The sequence below is a fragment of the Numida meleagris genome, chromosome 10, assembly GCF_002078875.1.
Source record: "Numida meleagris isolate 19003 breed g44 Domestic line chromosome 10, NumMel1.0, whole genome shotgun sequence".
Classification (NCBI taxonomy): Eukaryota; Metazoa; Chordata; class Aves; order Galliformes; family Numididae; genus Numida; species Numida meleagris.
Genome location: NC_034418.1, coordinates 9,413,469 through 9,427,778, shown reverse-complemented (window position 1 = coordinate 9,427,778; position 14,310 = coordinate 9,413,469). Strand labels below are relative to the sequence as shown.

The 14,310-nt window shown below is 47.1% G+C and overlaps 2 protein-coding genes across 2 annotated transcripts in view; one reads left to right on the top strand and one right to left on the bottom strand.

The window, feature by feature from the left end:
- PDCD5 (programmed cell death 5) lies at nucleotides 180-3,793 on the bottom strand. The gene is made up of 6 exons (XM_021408425.1): nucleotides 3,485-3,793; nucleotides 2,973-3,013; nucleotides 2,224-2,285; nucleotides 1,695-1,786; nucleotides 1,378-1,449; nucleotides 180-959 (listed from the first exon to the last, which is right to left on the bottom strand). The coding sequence occupies exons 1-6, from the start codon at nucleotides 3,548-3,550 to the stop codon at nucleotides 912-914; spliced, it is 381 nt and encodes a 126-aa protein (XP_021264100.1). The 5' UTR covers nucleotides 3,551-3,793; the 3' UTR covers nucleotides 180-911.
- LOC110404525 (neural-cadherin-like) overlaps nucleotides 7,287-14,310 on the top strand; it is a 43,973-nt gene continuing 36,949 nt past the window's right edge. The window contains exon 1 of the mRNA XM_021408892.1: nucleotides 7,287-8,313. Coding sequence (XP_021264567.1) covers nucleotides 7,287-8,313 — 1,027 coding nt within the window. The remainder of the gene's footprint in view (nucleotides 8,314-14,310) is intronic.

Genomic DNA, 14,310 nt, shown 5'->3' with positions numbered 1-14,310 from the left:
TCACTTTAAACAATTTTATTCTGTTCCAAAAAAAAACAGTGCAGTTGGGATCATAGATGTTAAATCATCTCAAAGGGCTTTGTGGTTGTAGAGTGTTTATCAGCACAATGTTTTTGAATAAATGTACAGCACAGGTTTTACTTTATGCATGCAGGAGTTGCAGAAATGTAGGAAAACTGTTTTTTTTTTTTAAGAAACACTCCAGCCATTTGATAAAAGTGGAGGTAGCTTTAAGAATGCACGATACCAAATGTCTGAACAGTGCTGTATTACAATTACACAGTTAATTTTAACTTGCTTTTTTTTTGAGATAGCTTGATTGTTTTGTAGGGGATCACTTCAATTGTATGATGGTAACAATTTCCTTAATAGAGACTGCCCCCGATGCGAACGCAAAGAATCACTACTTTGATGCTTTAACTTCAATTTATACACTTCCAGTAAAGAGTCTGTCAGCTGCTGGAGAGGCTTCCTTCAGGGGCTCAGGAAATCTTGCTTCTAACAATTCTGCGACTTAGTCTCTGGAGGTAAGTCCTTTAAACTCCTGCAGGGAGTGGCCGTTCCCAGCTTTACACTTAAGTTCTCATGTTACCGTATCTCCACTAGCAGCACGTTAAGGGTGCGCAGGTGCTGAAAGCATAGCTTACACACTGAGTAAGGGGCAACAATGTTCATGCCACTCAAGCAGTGGAGAACTCCACACTGCTCAGGCCACTTATACTACAAAAATTTAAGTTATAAAATCCCCTTCTCAGGTGTATTTTACAAGACAAGTTCATTTGTTGGCCTTTATACATATTTATATATATATATTAAAAAAAAGTAAAGAAACGTAAACATTTTCAGATGTTGCATTCTGCCTGGTAACTGTTGCCTTCGTCCAGGCCATTTATTTGGCAGTCTTACAGTATTCAATAATCATCCTCTTCATCAGAATCCAATACTTTCCTTCTGTTGAACTAAAATGAAATATATGAAGTGAAAATTCAAGGGTCACAGTAAGTCCAACACAGAAAAAGTCTCTCAAACTCCACCCATCTGACAATCTATTACTGGGGAGCAGAAGTTTCACCCCATCACAACCTTCCAGTCCCCACCTGGCATAATGGGACAGAACAACAGCAGAGGTCTGTCTCACAGCAGAACACTGATATCCCAGTGATAATACCTGCAAATTAGACTATGCATAAGGATGTAATTCCAATACTTATCAGTGTGGGTAAGAGAGGTGATGGTAAATACAAAGGGAAGTTCTATGCTGAAACAGTCCACTACATGCAGTTTTTCTGCTTGAGTTTATAACCATATTATATTACAAATATATATTACTTTACATATAATATCTATAATAAATAATATATAGGAAATGAAACTTACCTTTACTGTTGTTTTCTTTTCTGTTTGCTGACTCACTTTTTCAAGTATTTCTATCAAACCTTGTTCTGATATCTAGGAAAGGAGAAGTCATAAACACATTCTGAAACAAGCTTAGTATGAAACAAATGAATTGCATTTTTCCTTGTAAAAGGTATCTGACTGATGAATTATACCCTAGTAGTTAGAAGTGTTCCTAAGTGCCTTTTTCAGTTATTTAATTCCATGGATATTAAAAACATTAAATATTTTTGAAGGAATTAGATTTGAAAATGAATATATGCAAGAAAATTTAGAAAAAAAAGCAAGACATAACTCACCTTTCCAGGTAGCTGTCCAAATCTTGCCATCTGTATAAGATAATTCTCTACTGCTTTTGCTTTGTCTGGTTTCACAAGTGCCAAATTGCTTACTGCAACAAAAATGGGCTCTGTTCAGTTTGTTTTAGAACATGCTGGAGTATCTTCACTGTCACATTTTAGATACTAAAGTTCTTAGGAAACTCTTCGTACCAGGATAATGAAATAAATTGAAGAAGGGATTTTGACAAAGATAAAAGAAAAAGCTTTATTTCTTAATATTAAATATTTGTTCTTTGTTAGATTAACTAATTTTAACTCACTACAGTTCCTACTATTATTTCAAGGAAGAACTGGATTAACATCATTCAGATGTCACCTGACCACTCCCCTCACTGACATCACCAGTTGTGAAGCTGAACTAGTTTTCCCCTCAACAATTTTTTTTTTAATAGTCTGGCCTCTATACAGGCATGTATGTTCTCGATTTGAGCAGCACTGGAGCACAGGAGGTGACAATTCTTTATTTAAAAGTTTCTTGGATACTTACATCTGGCACGTGCTGCTTGATCAAGAACTTGAGCTAAAATTGTATTTCTTATCTCTGCTTCCCTGTAATGAAAATAAGATATGCAGTAGAAGGAGAATTTCAAGCACCAGAAACAATATGCACAAGACAAGAAAGTTTATGGAAGACCTTCCATTAATATAACTGAACAGAAGCCTATATTTATATGATTTTCTTCTATAGCATTTTCTGCCATGGGCAGCTGTACACATCAACAATAAAGCTACTACATTAGCTGACATCTCACAAGAAATCAAGACAGAGTTCCCCTTAGTACTTTTATTTGTTCATTACATGTTGCCAGAAAGATAAAACCACGCTGTCCGCTGTAAAGATTCTGTGATCAGTTTAGTTTGATCAAGCATAAAGAAGTCCATACAACGGCAAGACAGAATTAAACCTTGTTATTTATTTAGCCATTTTCAGTAAGTCTCCATACGTTGGGCGTTTTAGTTTGTGTGTTTCAGTTAATACAAGCCCTAAGCTCTCACCTCAACTTCCTTCAACAGTCCCTACTTATTTTTTTCCCTTTTCTACTTTGGAAAGTACAGAACTGCCTTGTTTCTTTTTTTCCCTTGTACTTAAAATCTTTCACGTTTCAGTTTCTTTCTTGATGGTTTCTTCCAACATCTAAAACTCATCTGGGAATTGCAGAGAAACTTAATATTAAAAAAAGGTATTCAAAACGATTAGACAAGACACTACTGAAAGTCAGCAGTTCGCACGGGTACCTCTGTTTTGCCTCCTGTTGTGCTGGATCAGCAGAAGTATCCTAAAGAATGAGATGAGAATAAAACACTGTCATAATCCAAAAACGTTCCTCCCAGGACAAGAAGTTTAAATATTTTAGCAGAGATCAACGTGAGCCAACCCGGCCTGGGGGGTACACCTGAACACAAGCATCCACTGCCCAAGCAGCGGCCAGGCCGTGCTGTCTCCATAAAGCTCAACGCCAGCCTGGGCCTGCCCGCTGTCCCTGGCCCTGCCCGCAGGTCGCTCCGGCTCCGGGCACCGCTAGGCCTCCCCGCTGCAGCGGAGGCAACAGCGTTTCGCAGAGCTCAGGAAACGTACAAAGCTATTAAACCCGTGAAAGCGCTCTACTGAGGAATGAAATTCAATGCCGCCGCAGGCCCGGGCCGCCGCCGTGGAACCGAGCCTCGGGCCGCCGCCCCGACTCACGGGGAAGGCCGCCCCGCTCCCCTCTGCGCGGCAGGGAGGCGGCAGGCGGGGCCCCGCGCCTTACCCCGTGCTTGGCCTGCAGCTCGGCCAGGCGCTGCTGCCGGATCGCCGCCAGCTCCTCGTCCGCCATGGCTGAGGGGCGGTCGCGCAGCCGCCGCGCTGCGCATGCGCCGGCACCGCCCGTCTGACGGCCGCGGGGCGGGGACTCAGCCCGGTGTCGGGGCGGTTCTGCCCGCTGCTCGAAAGTAACCCGCGGGGGATCGCCCGCGCTTCGGTGTTCCGGTGCATTTAAGTGAAATTGTCCAAAATACGTTCTCTAAATAAAGCCACCGGATGTTCATTCAGCAGCCACGCGTTCCCTCGCAGCCGGCGGAGCTGCCGGGGTTACCGTTTGTAACCGCGGGCTCGAGCACCTCAGCGAGGAGTCTGGAAAAAGCGGGAGCGCGGGGCGCCGGGACAGGACCCGAGGGAGCGGGGCCCGTTCCGCGCTCTGCCCGGGCGCTGCGGCTCCGCTCTCGAGCGTTCGCGTTCGGCGTGCTTAGCGCTTCGGGGTTTCACCTCGCGCTGGCAGCAGAGGGAGCCCGAGTTCCACGAACGAGTTGCGCGGCTCGGGCCGCGCTGCAGGAGCCGCCCGCGCTGGAGTTGTTGCTGTGAGGCTGTTCTCACGGATGAGGCGTCAGTCTGCATCGTACGTCCGTGCCGCCGTGAGCTCACGCTCCATTGTACCACAGTATGCTCTGATTCAGTCAGAGAGCTGCAGCAGTCCCGATCCTCGTCCAGCTTTGTAGATAGGTGTGTCTCGCGTTCGGCTGTGTTCCCCTTGCTCCTGCCCGCCGGCCGGCTTCCTCAGCAGCACGGAGCCCGCGTACCGGAGCCTCTGCCCGCGTTTGTGGTGCGTGTTGTCAGCGGAGTCATCTACACGTCAGCCCTTAGTCTTCTCACAGAGGGTTAACGGATGAAAAATCGTTTATTGTGATGAAGAAATAGTAATGTTTCTGTAATGGCTGGAGAAAAATGATATTTTGGAAAGGGACCCTGTACTGAATGCATTTGTCGGCTGCGAAAGGTGCTCAGCATCACCAGCTGGGCTGCAAGGGCCAATGAACTGCCCGTACTGTACTGATCCAGCAGAGTGACGGGAAAAGTTCTCAGTGCTGTTCCTAAGACGTAAAAATCTTCATGAGATTAATTTTGAGGAGCGGGTTCCTTCCCACGTCCTTTGAGCCTCGATTTCAGACACTAGAGGGATCAGGAAAAGTATATATATATATATTTTTCCCATGAAGTTTTAATCTCAATAAATAATATTTCTTTCAGTGATGCTTACACGAACTTTGTAGTTATCCTTAAAAATGACACCGTGTAGTAGCAGTAGCACAATGGCACACATGAATAAGCTCATGAACAAAACGTTCTCCTTCCTTGAGCACTTCCAATCACATACCTACAGGTATGGCAATGCTGCAGGCTCTATAGTGGTTCTGACTGGGAGACAGACCAGATTTCCTTGCTTGATGAAATCCTTGCCTAGTCATTTCTAAACGGAATTAAAATTTTAGTGAGGATGACTTGCAGTGCAGCAATGTCAATAAGCGCCTTAATAGTGGGCTCTAAATAATAAATTCAGTCTTGAGAAGCACTGTGCCATGTCAGGATGATGGTTTTACAGAGCTGTACGTAAAATACAAACGTGGAAGAGAATAGGCCTGGAAACTGAATGATGTGGATGTGAGTCGGATGTGTGAGACCTCAGAGTGCAGAAGGTGGGAAAGAGGAACAAAGAAAAGCATTGTTCATGACATTTCTTTTGAGAGACTTTTTTTCTTACTTTTTTTTTTTTTTTTTCCAACTCTGATCTTCCTTAAACAATAAACAACAAATGTTTTGGGGGAATATCATTAATGTGGTACCAGCAAATCTGCAGATCGCATGCAAACCTTTTCTTTTGTTCTATATGTGGTTGTTTGAACTGAAGCAGGGCTCAGTCCAACATCTGTGAAGTGCTTGAGTTCATGCCCGGCTTTCAGCACAGGAAAATCCTGTGTGTGTGTGTCTATATGTATGTATACGTATACATATAATGTGTAGAATACCTATGTTATATATAGAATATATACCTAATTTAGGATTGTCACTCATGAATTTGCTCCGCTACAGAAGTGCCAATAGTTACTTTGACATGGCTGAAGCCATTCATGCCATTTTTATTGCTTAACATGCTCTGATGCGTTTTTTGTTTTCCACATCAGCTTTTTTTTTCTTTTTCTTTTTCATGAATTTAAGACACGACCACTTTTTTTTTTTTTTTTTTTTTTTTTCTTCTTCCCCATCTAAAGGTTTGTACCTCAGATTGTTCCTTCACTTTCCGGGTAATGTATTTGTGCCCACATGAAGCACCTGAAACTGCACTATCAGCACTTAGGAGAAGAAGCAAATGGAACCCAGACTGAACATGCTACAGAGAAAGATCAGGAGAGATGGGATGGGTGAGACTGTGATTAAAACAGCTTGCACCTTGTTTTGCCTTTTTCTGCAGAACTGTGGAATCTGGAAGACCACATATCTGAGCAGCCCTTTAGGCCCGACGCTGAGAAACTTGCCTACATCAGTCACATAAATAAAAATTCTGATTCATAGAAAAGCTATCATATGAAAACTTATTTGTTTAATAAGAGCTCTCCTTTAAAGATCCTCGAGCTGTTTACTAAGATTATTAATAATGTAATTAATTCAGTAAGTAATAAGGCACCAGCCAGGGGAAACAATGTACTGAGTGTGCTATTCAGTGAGAACTTACTGTTACTGGCTTGTCTGACTGCAGCACACCTCAGATTTCACGTTTGTACGTGTGTATGGCTCATCTAACTTGGTTATGTAGGAGATGCTCCTGGCCGAGAAGTATATCCTTTTCTGCAGATTATTATAATTAAAGCATTTATTCTAACCTTCTTATGCTTGCATACAGCACACCGTGTTTAACAGCAGGGAGGCTCTTCCAGGTGGTTGAAATAAACTGGAAAGTAATTGTTATAAAATACTGAAAGATACTGAAAATGTCCTCAGTTTTCCAGCGTTAGAGGAAAGATTCTGCTCTCGCTGTGACAGAAGGTGTTTCTTGCACCCATTTGACTGCTACATTCCAAGAAAACATTGTGAAGCGTGGTGAGAAAGCAGCAGGAAGGGCCGGCCAGGATTAGACAACAGCAGCTGTGCTTCTGAATAATTGCGGTCCGCCCTGCAAAATTAGACGGGAAAGGGTTATCACTTACACTCGCAGTTGAGAAAAGAGCTACAAATGTTGTTACGAACGGTGACAATGCACAGAACATCTATGTTCGCACCAGGACCGTTTCGTCCCTTTCGGCCGCGTCCCGCGGAGCTGGGCACTCGTGGGGCCCCCGTTGCTCGGTACCCGCCGCGAGCAGCCGGCACCTGAATCTGAAGCTTGCTGGAACTCAGCAGCTGCGACGTGATACGAAGTTACAGAGAGCTCAGCAGGACGCGTCTCCCGCAGACGCGCGGCTGTCGGCAGAGCCCGCTCGGTGCGTGCGGCACCGCGCACCGCGGATGGTGGAGGAGCTCAGTTCGCGGCGGGGCCGGGCTGCCCGGGGGACGCCACTGCATGAACGGGATAAGCGGCTCCGGGCAGGGAGGGCACCGGGCGGTTTGGCCGCCTGCGTACGCGGGACGTGCGGCGGCACCCCGCCGCTCAGAGCCCGCAGCGCCCTCCCCTCGGCGCCGCCCGCGGGGATTGGACGGGCGCGCCCCTCTCCTCCAGGCGGCCGTTCCCCGCCCCGCCGCGGCCCCACCCCGCCCGCCCCTTCTCCGCGCGGCCGCGCTCAGCGGCGGGCCGGCCCAGAGCCGGCATGGGGCCCCGCGGAGCCGGGCGGGCGGCCGGTTGCCTGCTGCTGTGCTGCGCGCTGGCCGCGTCCCGCGTCGCCCCGCGGAGGAGGAGGCCGTCGTTCGGCGGGCAGGTGGCGGAGAACCGGCCGGCGGGCACGCGCGTGCAGGGGCTGAGCATCCCGCTGACCCGGCTGGGGCACGAGCCCTGGTGCGCCGAGGTGCGGGGCCGCCGCTGGCGCCTGCAGCTGCTGGGCGAGGGCCACGCGCACTTCCAGGCGGCGCTGCACGCCCGCTCGGGCCGCGTCTGGCTGCGCACCCGTCGCCCGCTGGACCGCGAGGCGCGGCCGCTCTACGCGCTCCGCCTGGGCTTGTGCTGCCAGCGCTGCGCGTCGCGCGGAGCCGCCCCCGCCGAGCTGGCCGCCCTGACCGTCCGCGTGCTGGACGACAACGACAACGCGCCGCGCTTCGTGGGGGGGCAGCCCCGCGGCGTCACGCGGCTCCGCGTGGAAGAGACGCTGGCGCTGCGTTCCGCCGTGTGGCACGCGCGCGCCGAGGACGCGGACGCGGGGCCCAACGCGGAGCTGCGCTACTTCGCCCGCCCGAGCAGCGCGCACTTCTTCGTGGTGCCGCGCAGCGGGCGCGTGGTGCTGGTGCGCTCCCTGCTGCACCTGCGCGAGCCCATCCCGCTGCGCCTCTACGCGCGAGACCGCGGGCGGCCGCCGCGCCTCAGCGCGCCCCTGGAACTCGAGGTGCTGCCGCAGCCCCGCCGCCTCCCGCCGCCCCGCGCCCTTCGCCGCCGCCGAGCTCCGCCGCCGCCCTCCGCCGCTCCCCTGGCGCTGGCGGTGCCCGAGGACGCCCGGCCCGGCACCCTCCTGGCCGCGCTGTCGCCCGCGCCCTTCGCCGCAGCGCGGTTCGAGCTCGTGTCCCCGCCCGCGGAGCGGTCGCCGCTGCTTGTGGAGCGGGACGGCGGCGCGGTGACGGTCGCGGCGCCCCTGGACCGGGAGGCGGCGGCCGCGTGGGACATCCTCGTCCGCGTCCGGCAGCGCGCAGGTGCGTGCCCGGGGCTCGGCCGGGAGCGGGCGGGGCGGGGCGGGTGGGCTCCGCGGGGAGCTTTGGGCTTTTTGCTTTGCCGGGCCTCGGAACGGTGCAGGTGCCGCGGGGCAGGGACGGCGGGGTGCGCCCCGCAGCGGTGCGGTGCTCCCGGCGGTAAGGGGCTTGTGCTTCAGCTGTTGAAGCTCGGAGTCATTGACGAGCAGCACAGAGAACTGCTCGGCACCTGAACTCGGCGTCCATAGAGAGGCCTACTTCATTTATCTCTGGCTACTTCTAAAACTTTTTCTTTTTTTAACTTTTCCATTGCCTTGGGTGGTATTTTTCACCTATCCAAGCTCAGCTTAGCTCGAGTGTATTTGTAAGTCGGCGGACGGTGATCATTTGTGTCCTCTCGCGTCTTTTTGTTACTTTGTGCTGCCTGTGGTTGTGGCGATGTTGTGAAAATGCGGAGTCCTACGAGAAACGTTCTCCCATGTCTCTAACGTGGGTATTCGGGGAAAAGAATTGCGTCGGCGGGATTTCATCCCGGAAGGGTTTACGGGGAGTTTTGCACGATGTGACTTCAGTGCTTCTGAAAACTCCGATTCTCAGCAGCGTAAAGGCTTCGGGCAAGTTCAGGAGCCGGCGGCAGCGCGTCCCGCCGTGCCTGCGGGGCTCTGGGTAGCGCTGACAGCCGCAGGGACGCGGATCCGTCTCCCTGTGGAGCCAGCCCCTTCACTCCGGTCCCGGGGAGCAGCTATCAGAACTCGGCCTCGCCCGACTCTTGTCACGGTGCAGCGGCTGGATGCCAGCCCCTGGCTCCGGCTGTGTGCGGTGCTCCGCCTGAGCTCTGGCTGCCGACCGGGAGCTGATGGAGCCCTTTCCGGAGCGCAGCTGCTTTGTGTGCCCTGTCTGCGCTGCGCAGCCCCGAGCGAGGCCGTGTGACGGGGCTGTCATCGCTCAGAGGCAGTGACAGGATCTGTCGGGTCGATCTGAGACTGCTTCTGGGATTCTCAGCTGCTCTGTCATGTAGCTCGAGTTTCAGCGCGTTGTCGATGTCGCAGCTGTCTCTGTCAGGATCAGGACGATGTGGGAGCAGGGGGAGCCAGCCTTGCCCCGGGTTACTGCGGCTCTCACCTTTGTGATGGCTTTCACTCTTATCTAGTCTGAGTGAGAAAGCCTGAGATTGCCTGGAACTGAGCTTGTCACACTGCCATGCCGCAGAATGCTTTTCTGAAGCAAGGTCTGATAACCCAGTTAAAAAACTACAGCCAGCTTTAAATTATTTTTAGGTTTTTCTTCTTTAATTCTCTGTCGTGTAGTTCTAGTAAATAGCCTTGTAGTGTTTTCCACTAGCTTGATATATTACTGCCAGTAGGACCCAGTAGATAATCATCTTTATGTACAGCTTGATTCGGACTCTGAGAGACCAGGTAGAGAGCAATTAATAGTGTGCAGTGTAACATTCTTTGGATGCTGGTGATTGTAAGTGTATTTGTTTCAAGGAGCCTACATTGAAAAAGATGACTTTGTTAGTACTCTTTTTTTCATCAGATAAAGGTTGATAGTGACTTAGTACTTTCAGAACTCTTCAACTTGCAGAACACTCGCTTTCTAATGTAACAGTTAAAGCACATAGATGTTTGAGACAGACTTGGGAAGCCGTGCCTGATTCCTGAAGGCTGGCAGGCAGAACTGGGTGTTCTGGGAGGGCAGCCCTGGTAGGGCGGTCAGCGGTGGGCAGCCCTGCCTGCAGCCTCTGCGCTGTGCCCTGGGAGACTGCACTGCAGCTCCGGCCCATCCCCAGCTCCACCAGGTCATGGAGTGCTGCGCTTGGCTGTGTGCCTTGCTGACCCTGTACTGCCTTGCTGGCTGGCTCCCCGGCTTGACCTCAGCCATGCCTCATCACCGCAGACCTGTTTGGTGACAGCTGAGCTGCTGGGTGACCCAGGGTACACCACGGGCCCTGCTCTGCTCTTCCTGCTCTCTGACACTGAGGTAAATTCCCGCCTTGCTGTCACTCTTGACTCCTCATTCATCTTCAGCTTCCTCTTGGCAAGCACACATGCATTATGTTTAAATACTCTCTCTACCCTTAATACCATGGAGAACTTAAATTGCTTTTCTAAACAATGAACAAAGATGAAGAGCTGAAGTCACTAATTTGAAATTTTTGAAGTAGGACCCAAGAGTATTTACATTTACCAAAAGTTACAAATATGTTGTTAAAACCAAAAGCAATGAGAAACACCAGGAAAGACTTGTACATTAGTCTTGTACACAGGATTCTAAACTGAATTCCTAAATTTCAGGGGTTGACTTTCTGAAGATGTTTTCTGGCACCTGGTCCTTGATGAGCACGTTCCTCTGGTTGACCCCAATGGCCATCCAAACCTGAGCTCTATTCTTCACTTACCCTTTCCTGGAAGAAGTGATGGTTATGCTTATGTTTCTTATTTCATTTATTATGGCACAAATAATTTATTTAGACCTCCCGGGAGCATAATACTGTTTTAAGCTTTTGTCCAGTGAACAGAAGGTAAAATGTCTTAGACTCTTACACACACAGAGCTAACATTTAATTTGAGAAGAAGCCAATATTATTCTGTTAATGCTTGGGGGAAGTGCATGAAAGATCCCATCTCGCTAATCCTCTGCCATCTCAAGCTCCTTTGACCTTACTTCATCCATGGGCATTAGCTGGGTAATCCCCTATCTTTCATTTTTTCTTATCGGAGGATTTACTGAGGGTGATGTTGGGCATGCCTTCCAAATAGTTAACAGCAGTCACTTGTGTTTGTCCTGTTTAAATCAACGTAACTTATCCTGTCTAAATCAGTGTACAGAGTGGAAGTGCAAACATTAGTGATGCCTATTTTAAACCTTGGAGGTTTCCATCCTTGGATCGTCTGTTCTAATTTTATCTGAGACCTTAGTCCCTTATGAGCTGTATTGATTCTCTGAGGACCATCACTGGTTGATATTTGTCTTCTGTGATTCTTATTACCTCTTTTATGAATTACAGTCACTTTAACAGTTATACATCACTCTGAGCTTCAGCTGAAACCATCCAGTATCAGGCTTCTTTAAACTGCAGTGGTGTTCATATTATTAAAAGAAAGTGGATATTCTTTGTGTGTTTGGGACAGCTGTGTGTGTTGACAATTTTGGGATGTTACTCACTTGCGCTGGAAAGAAATATCTCAGGAAGCTTTAAAGCATCATCTTGGTGTTTATTCAGTCTGAACATTACATACGGTCCATGCCAAGCAGTCAGATTAAAAATATCTCTGTGAGACTACTGGGACTTGAGCACCAAAGCTGTTAGATCCACTGTCTATTATCTCAAACATTTCATTTCTACAAGAGTAATATGCTTTTCTCTTTCTTTCTTCCTTTTTTTTTTTTTTAAAGATCTAACTGAATTCCAGTACATATCTGTTAATCTGATGGAAGCAGTAAACTATAGAATTATAGAACATATGGATAGGATCTTTCTTAAAGCTGATTTATAACATAACAGATTGGATAGTGATCCCATGACTGACATGGCAATTATGTTAAACATCATTTGATTCTGAAATAGTTTTGCTGCAAAACAAATTCAGCATTTAGAAGACTGTTTCCTTTTGGTTCACCTAATAATGTACAGCATTCAGACATTCCTTATTCTGGTAAGGTGTTGTAATTCCTTAAATAAGGAAATCTGATTGTTTTAGAAGATTAATCTTACTCATATAAATTCTACTTCTTTAAATGGGATTTTTTTCCCAAAAAAATTCTGAGCAAAGTTTCCTGTCTTACACAGGTACTGTAGCTGCTACCTGTGTAGCTAAGTTCTCTCATTACAAAGCTTTTTAGTAGTCACCATTTAAGACCCATTATTTGTTATCTAAGGATGTTTGTTGTGTTTATTATGTATGCAATCATTTATTTCACATCGGGACATACTTGGGTTTTCTGTCTGCTGCTGTTGGCAGATGCATACTGCTCTGGGAATCCCTGGTAAAATGGTTATCACTTGACTCTCTTTTAACTGATAATTAATAGATCTACCCTGCCACAATCATGTAGCTCCTCTGACTCTTTTTTTTTTACTTCTGTTTTTTGGTACATTTTTCATGTTTTAACCTCTATTTTAAAAGCCAGGTGAGGGTGAGATTGTGACAAACTACCATTATTCTATCTATGAAATAGATAAATCTTACTGGGAGGGAATGTGGGCTGTCCACGACTTGAGCCCATCAACATCGTCGCTTTACAAGGGTTGTGTTTTAGTTATGAGCAAACTACTGTGCTTAAACGTGGCCTGTCACATACTTCATGAATGTTCCAAAATGACAGTGGAGAAATGTCTGCACAGGATGGCTCCATTTTCTGAAGGCTGCACAGTAGGATTGGGTACACTAAGCAGTAGCTTATGTTTCACGTTGTGGTATGAAAATGGGAACAGAGGTTCCTCCTAATTGCAGCTGGAGGCTTAGGAAGCTAAGTATTTTTTCTGGAAATGTATCTTCCTAAACTTCCAATCAGTAGGTAGTTTAGGTGAAGAAATATTGTGAAAACATTCACGTGATACTTACGAAGCCCTCTCAAAACAGCCATGTTTTCTCAGCTACAACTAAAATATTTCATTTGTCCTAACCCAAACAAATAACAAGTCCTATGCTTTCAAAAGCATTTGTGTATCTGTGGTAAATGTGTAGAAGTTGGAAAAACTTTAAAAGCAAAGGGCAAAATACTGACTTGAGTAGTTAGTTTGCTGGTCCGTGTAGATGAGAATGTAATAGTGATATTGACCTAAAGGCTTGCAAGACTTTAAACTCCCTTATCAAATAAAATTTTTAAAGTAAACTGAAATGACCTAAAAATGCCAGAGCAACCTGACTTCTCACCCAGTATTCTTTAATCATAATAATATAATACCTTTCCCCTCGGTAAATTCAAGGCATGTAGCGTATTTGTCTGCAATTGTGGAGACGTGTTCACTCAAGTAAATGTTCCATATTGACAGATTTAAAATCAGAATGTCTGGCGTTGTCAGTTTTATCAATTACACTGTGGCAGGGAAGCCTACATTTTTAATGAATACAATCATTTTATTTTCAAATCTCATCTTACAGAAGCACCCATTGGATTTTTGTGAGAAAAGACAGTCATAATCCTAACGAAATCAGAAGTCTGAAAATACGCTGTATTTCACAGATTGACAGCATCTTTTGTAATTTGACATGGTGAAGGGAGATGGGTTTAGAGGCAAATCCAACCTACGCTGTTTGGAATTGCAATCAAACTATTTCAGCACGCATGATTTTGAAGCTTGGTCCAACCAGTGCTGCACACGAGGAGTTGCAGTTAGCTGAGCGGTTAAGCGCGAACGCCTTCTCGTCCTTCCTGCCACCCTAACCATTTAGGTTGGTGGAAGAATGTACATTCTTCTTCTTCAAAGGTTAAAAAATGGGTCATCGCATATCAATGTATTTCCCATGAGCAGAAACTTCTGTCAGCTAACGTATTTTGTTGCCCAATGGAGTTTGAGTTCAGAATGTTTAAGGTGGTGTATGAAATCCTCTCTGTGCTCATCATTTTTCAGCCACAGACACATGTTGAAAATAAGCAATTATAGATGGGTACCTGTGATGAGGGTTCAGCAGTAGATTAGTAAGATTGATTTTGGTGATAGGGAATGAATTTCAGCACTGTGGTGTTTGTCAGCAGTATTGAGCTAAAAAGGACATCATTCCAGCTGGGGGGAATGTCAGAATGAGCTGCCCTAAGAAGGATTGTTGGTGAGAGATGAATTGACTGTAATGGGGAATTAAGCAGCTAAAGCAGGAAAAGCCTCTGGACTGGATTGTATAAAGTTAGTTTTGTTTTTCTCTGTAAACTGTGAAGAGAGGCTGAATTTTGATGTTGCAAAGGACTGGTAAGTGGTGTTTGCAAATGTGTGTGATGAGCAATCTGCTCATGTAACCTGTTTTCATTGTACTGAAGAAAAATGAACAGGGAAAAATA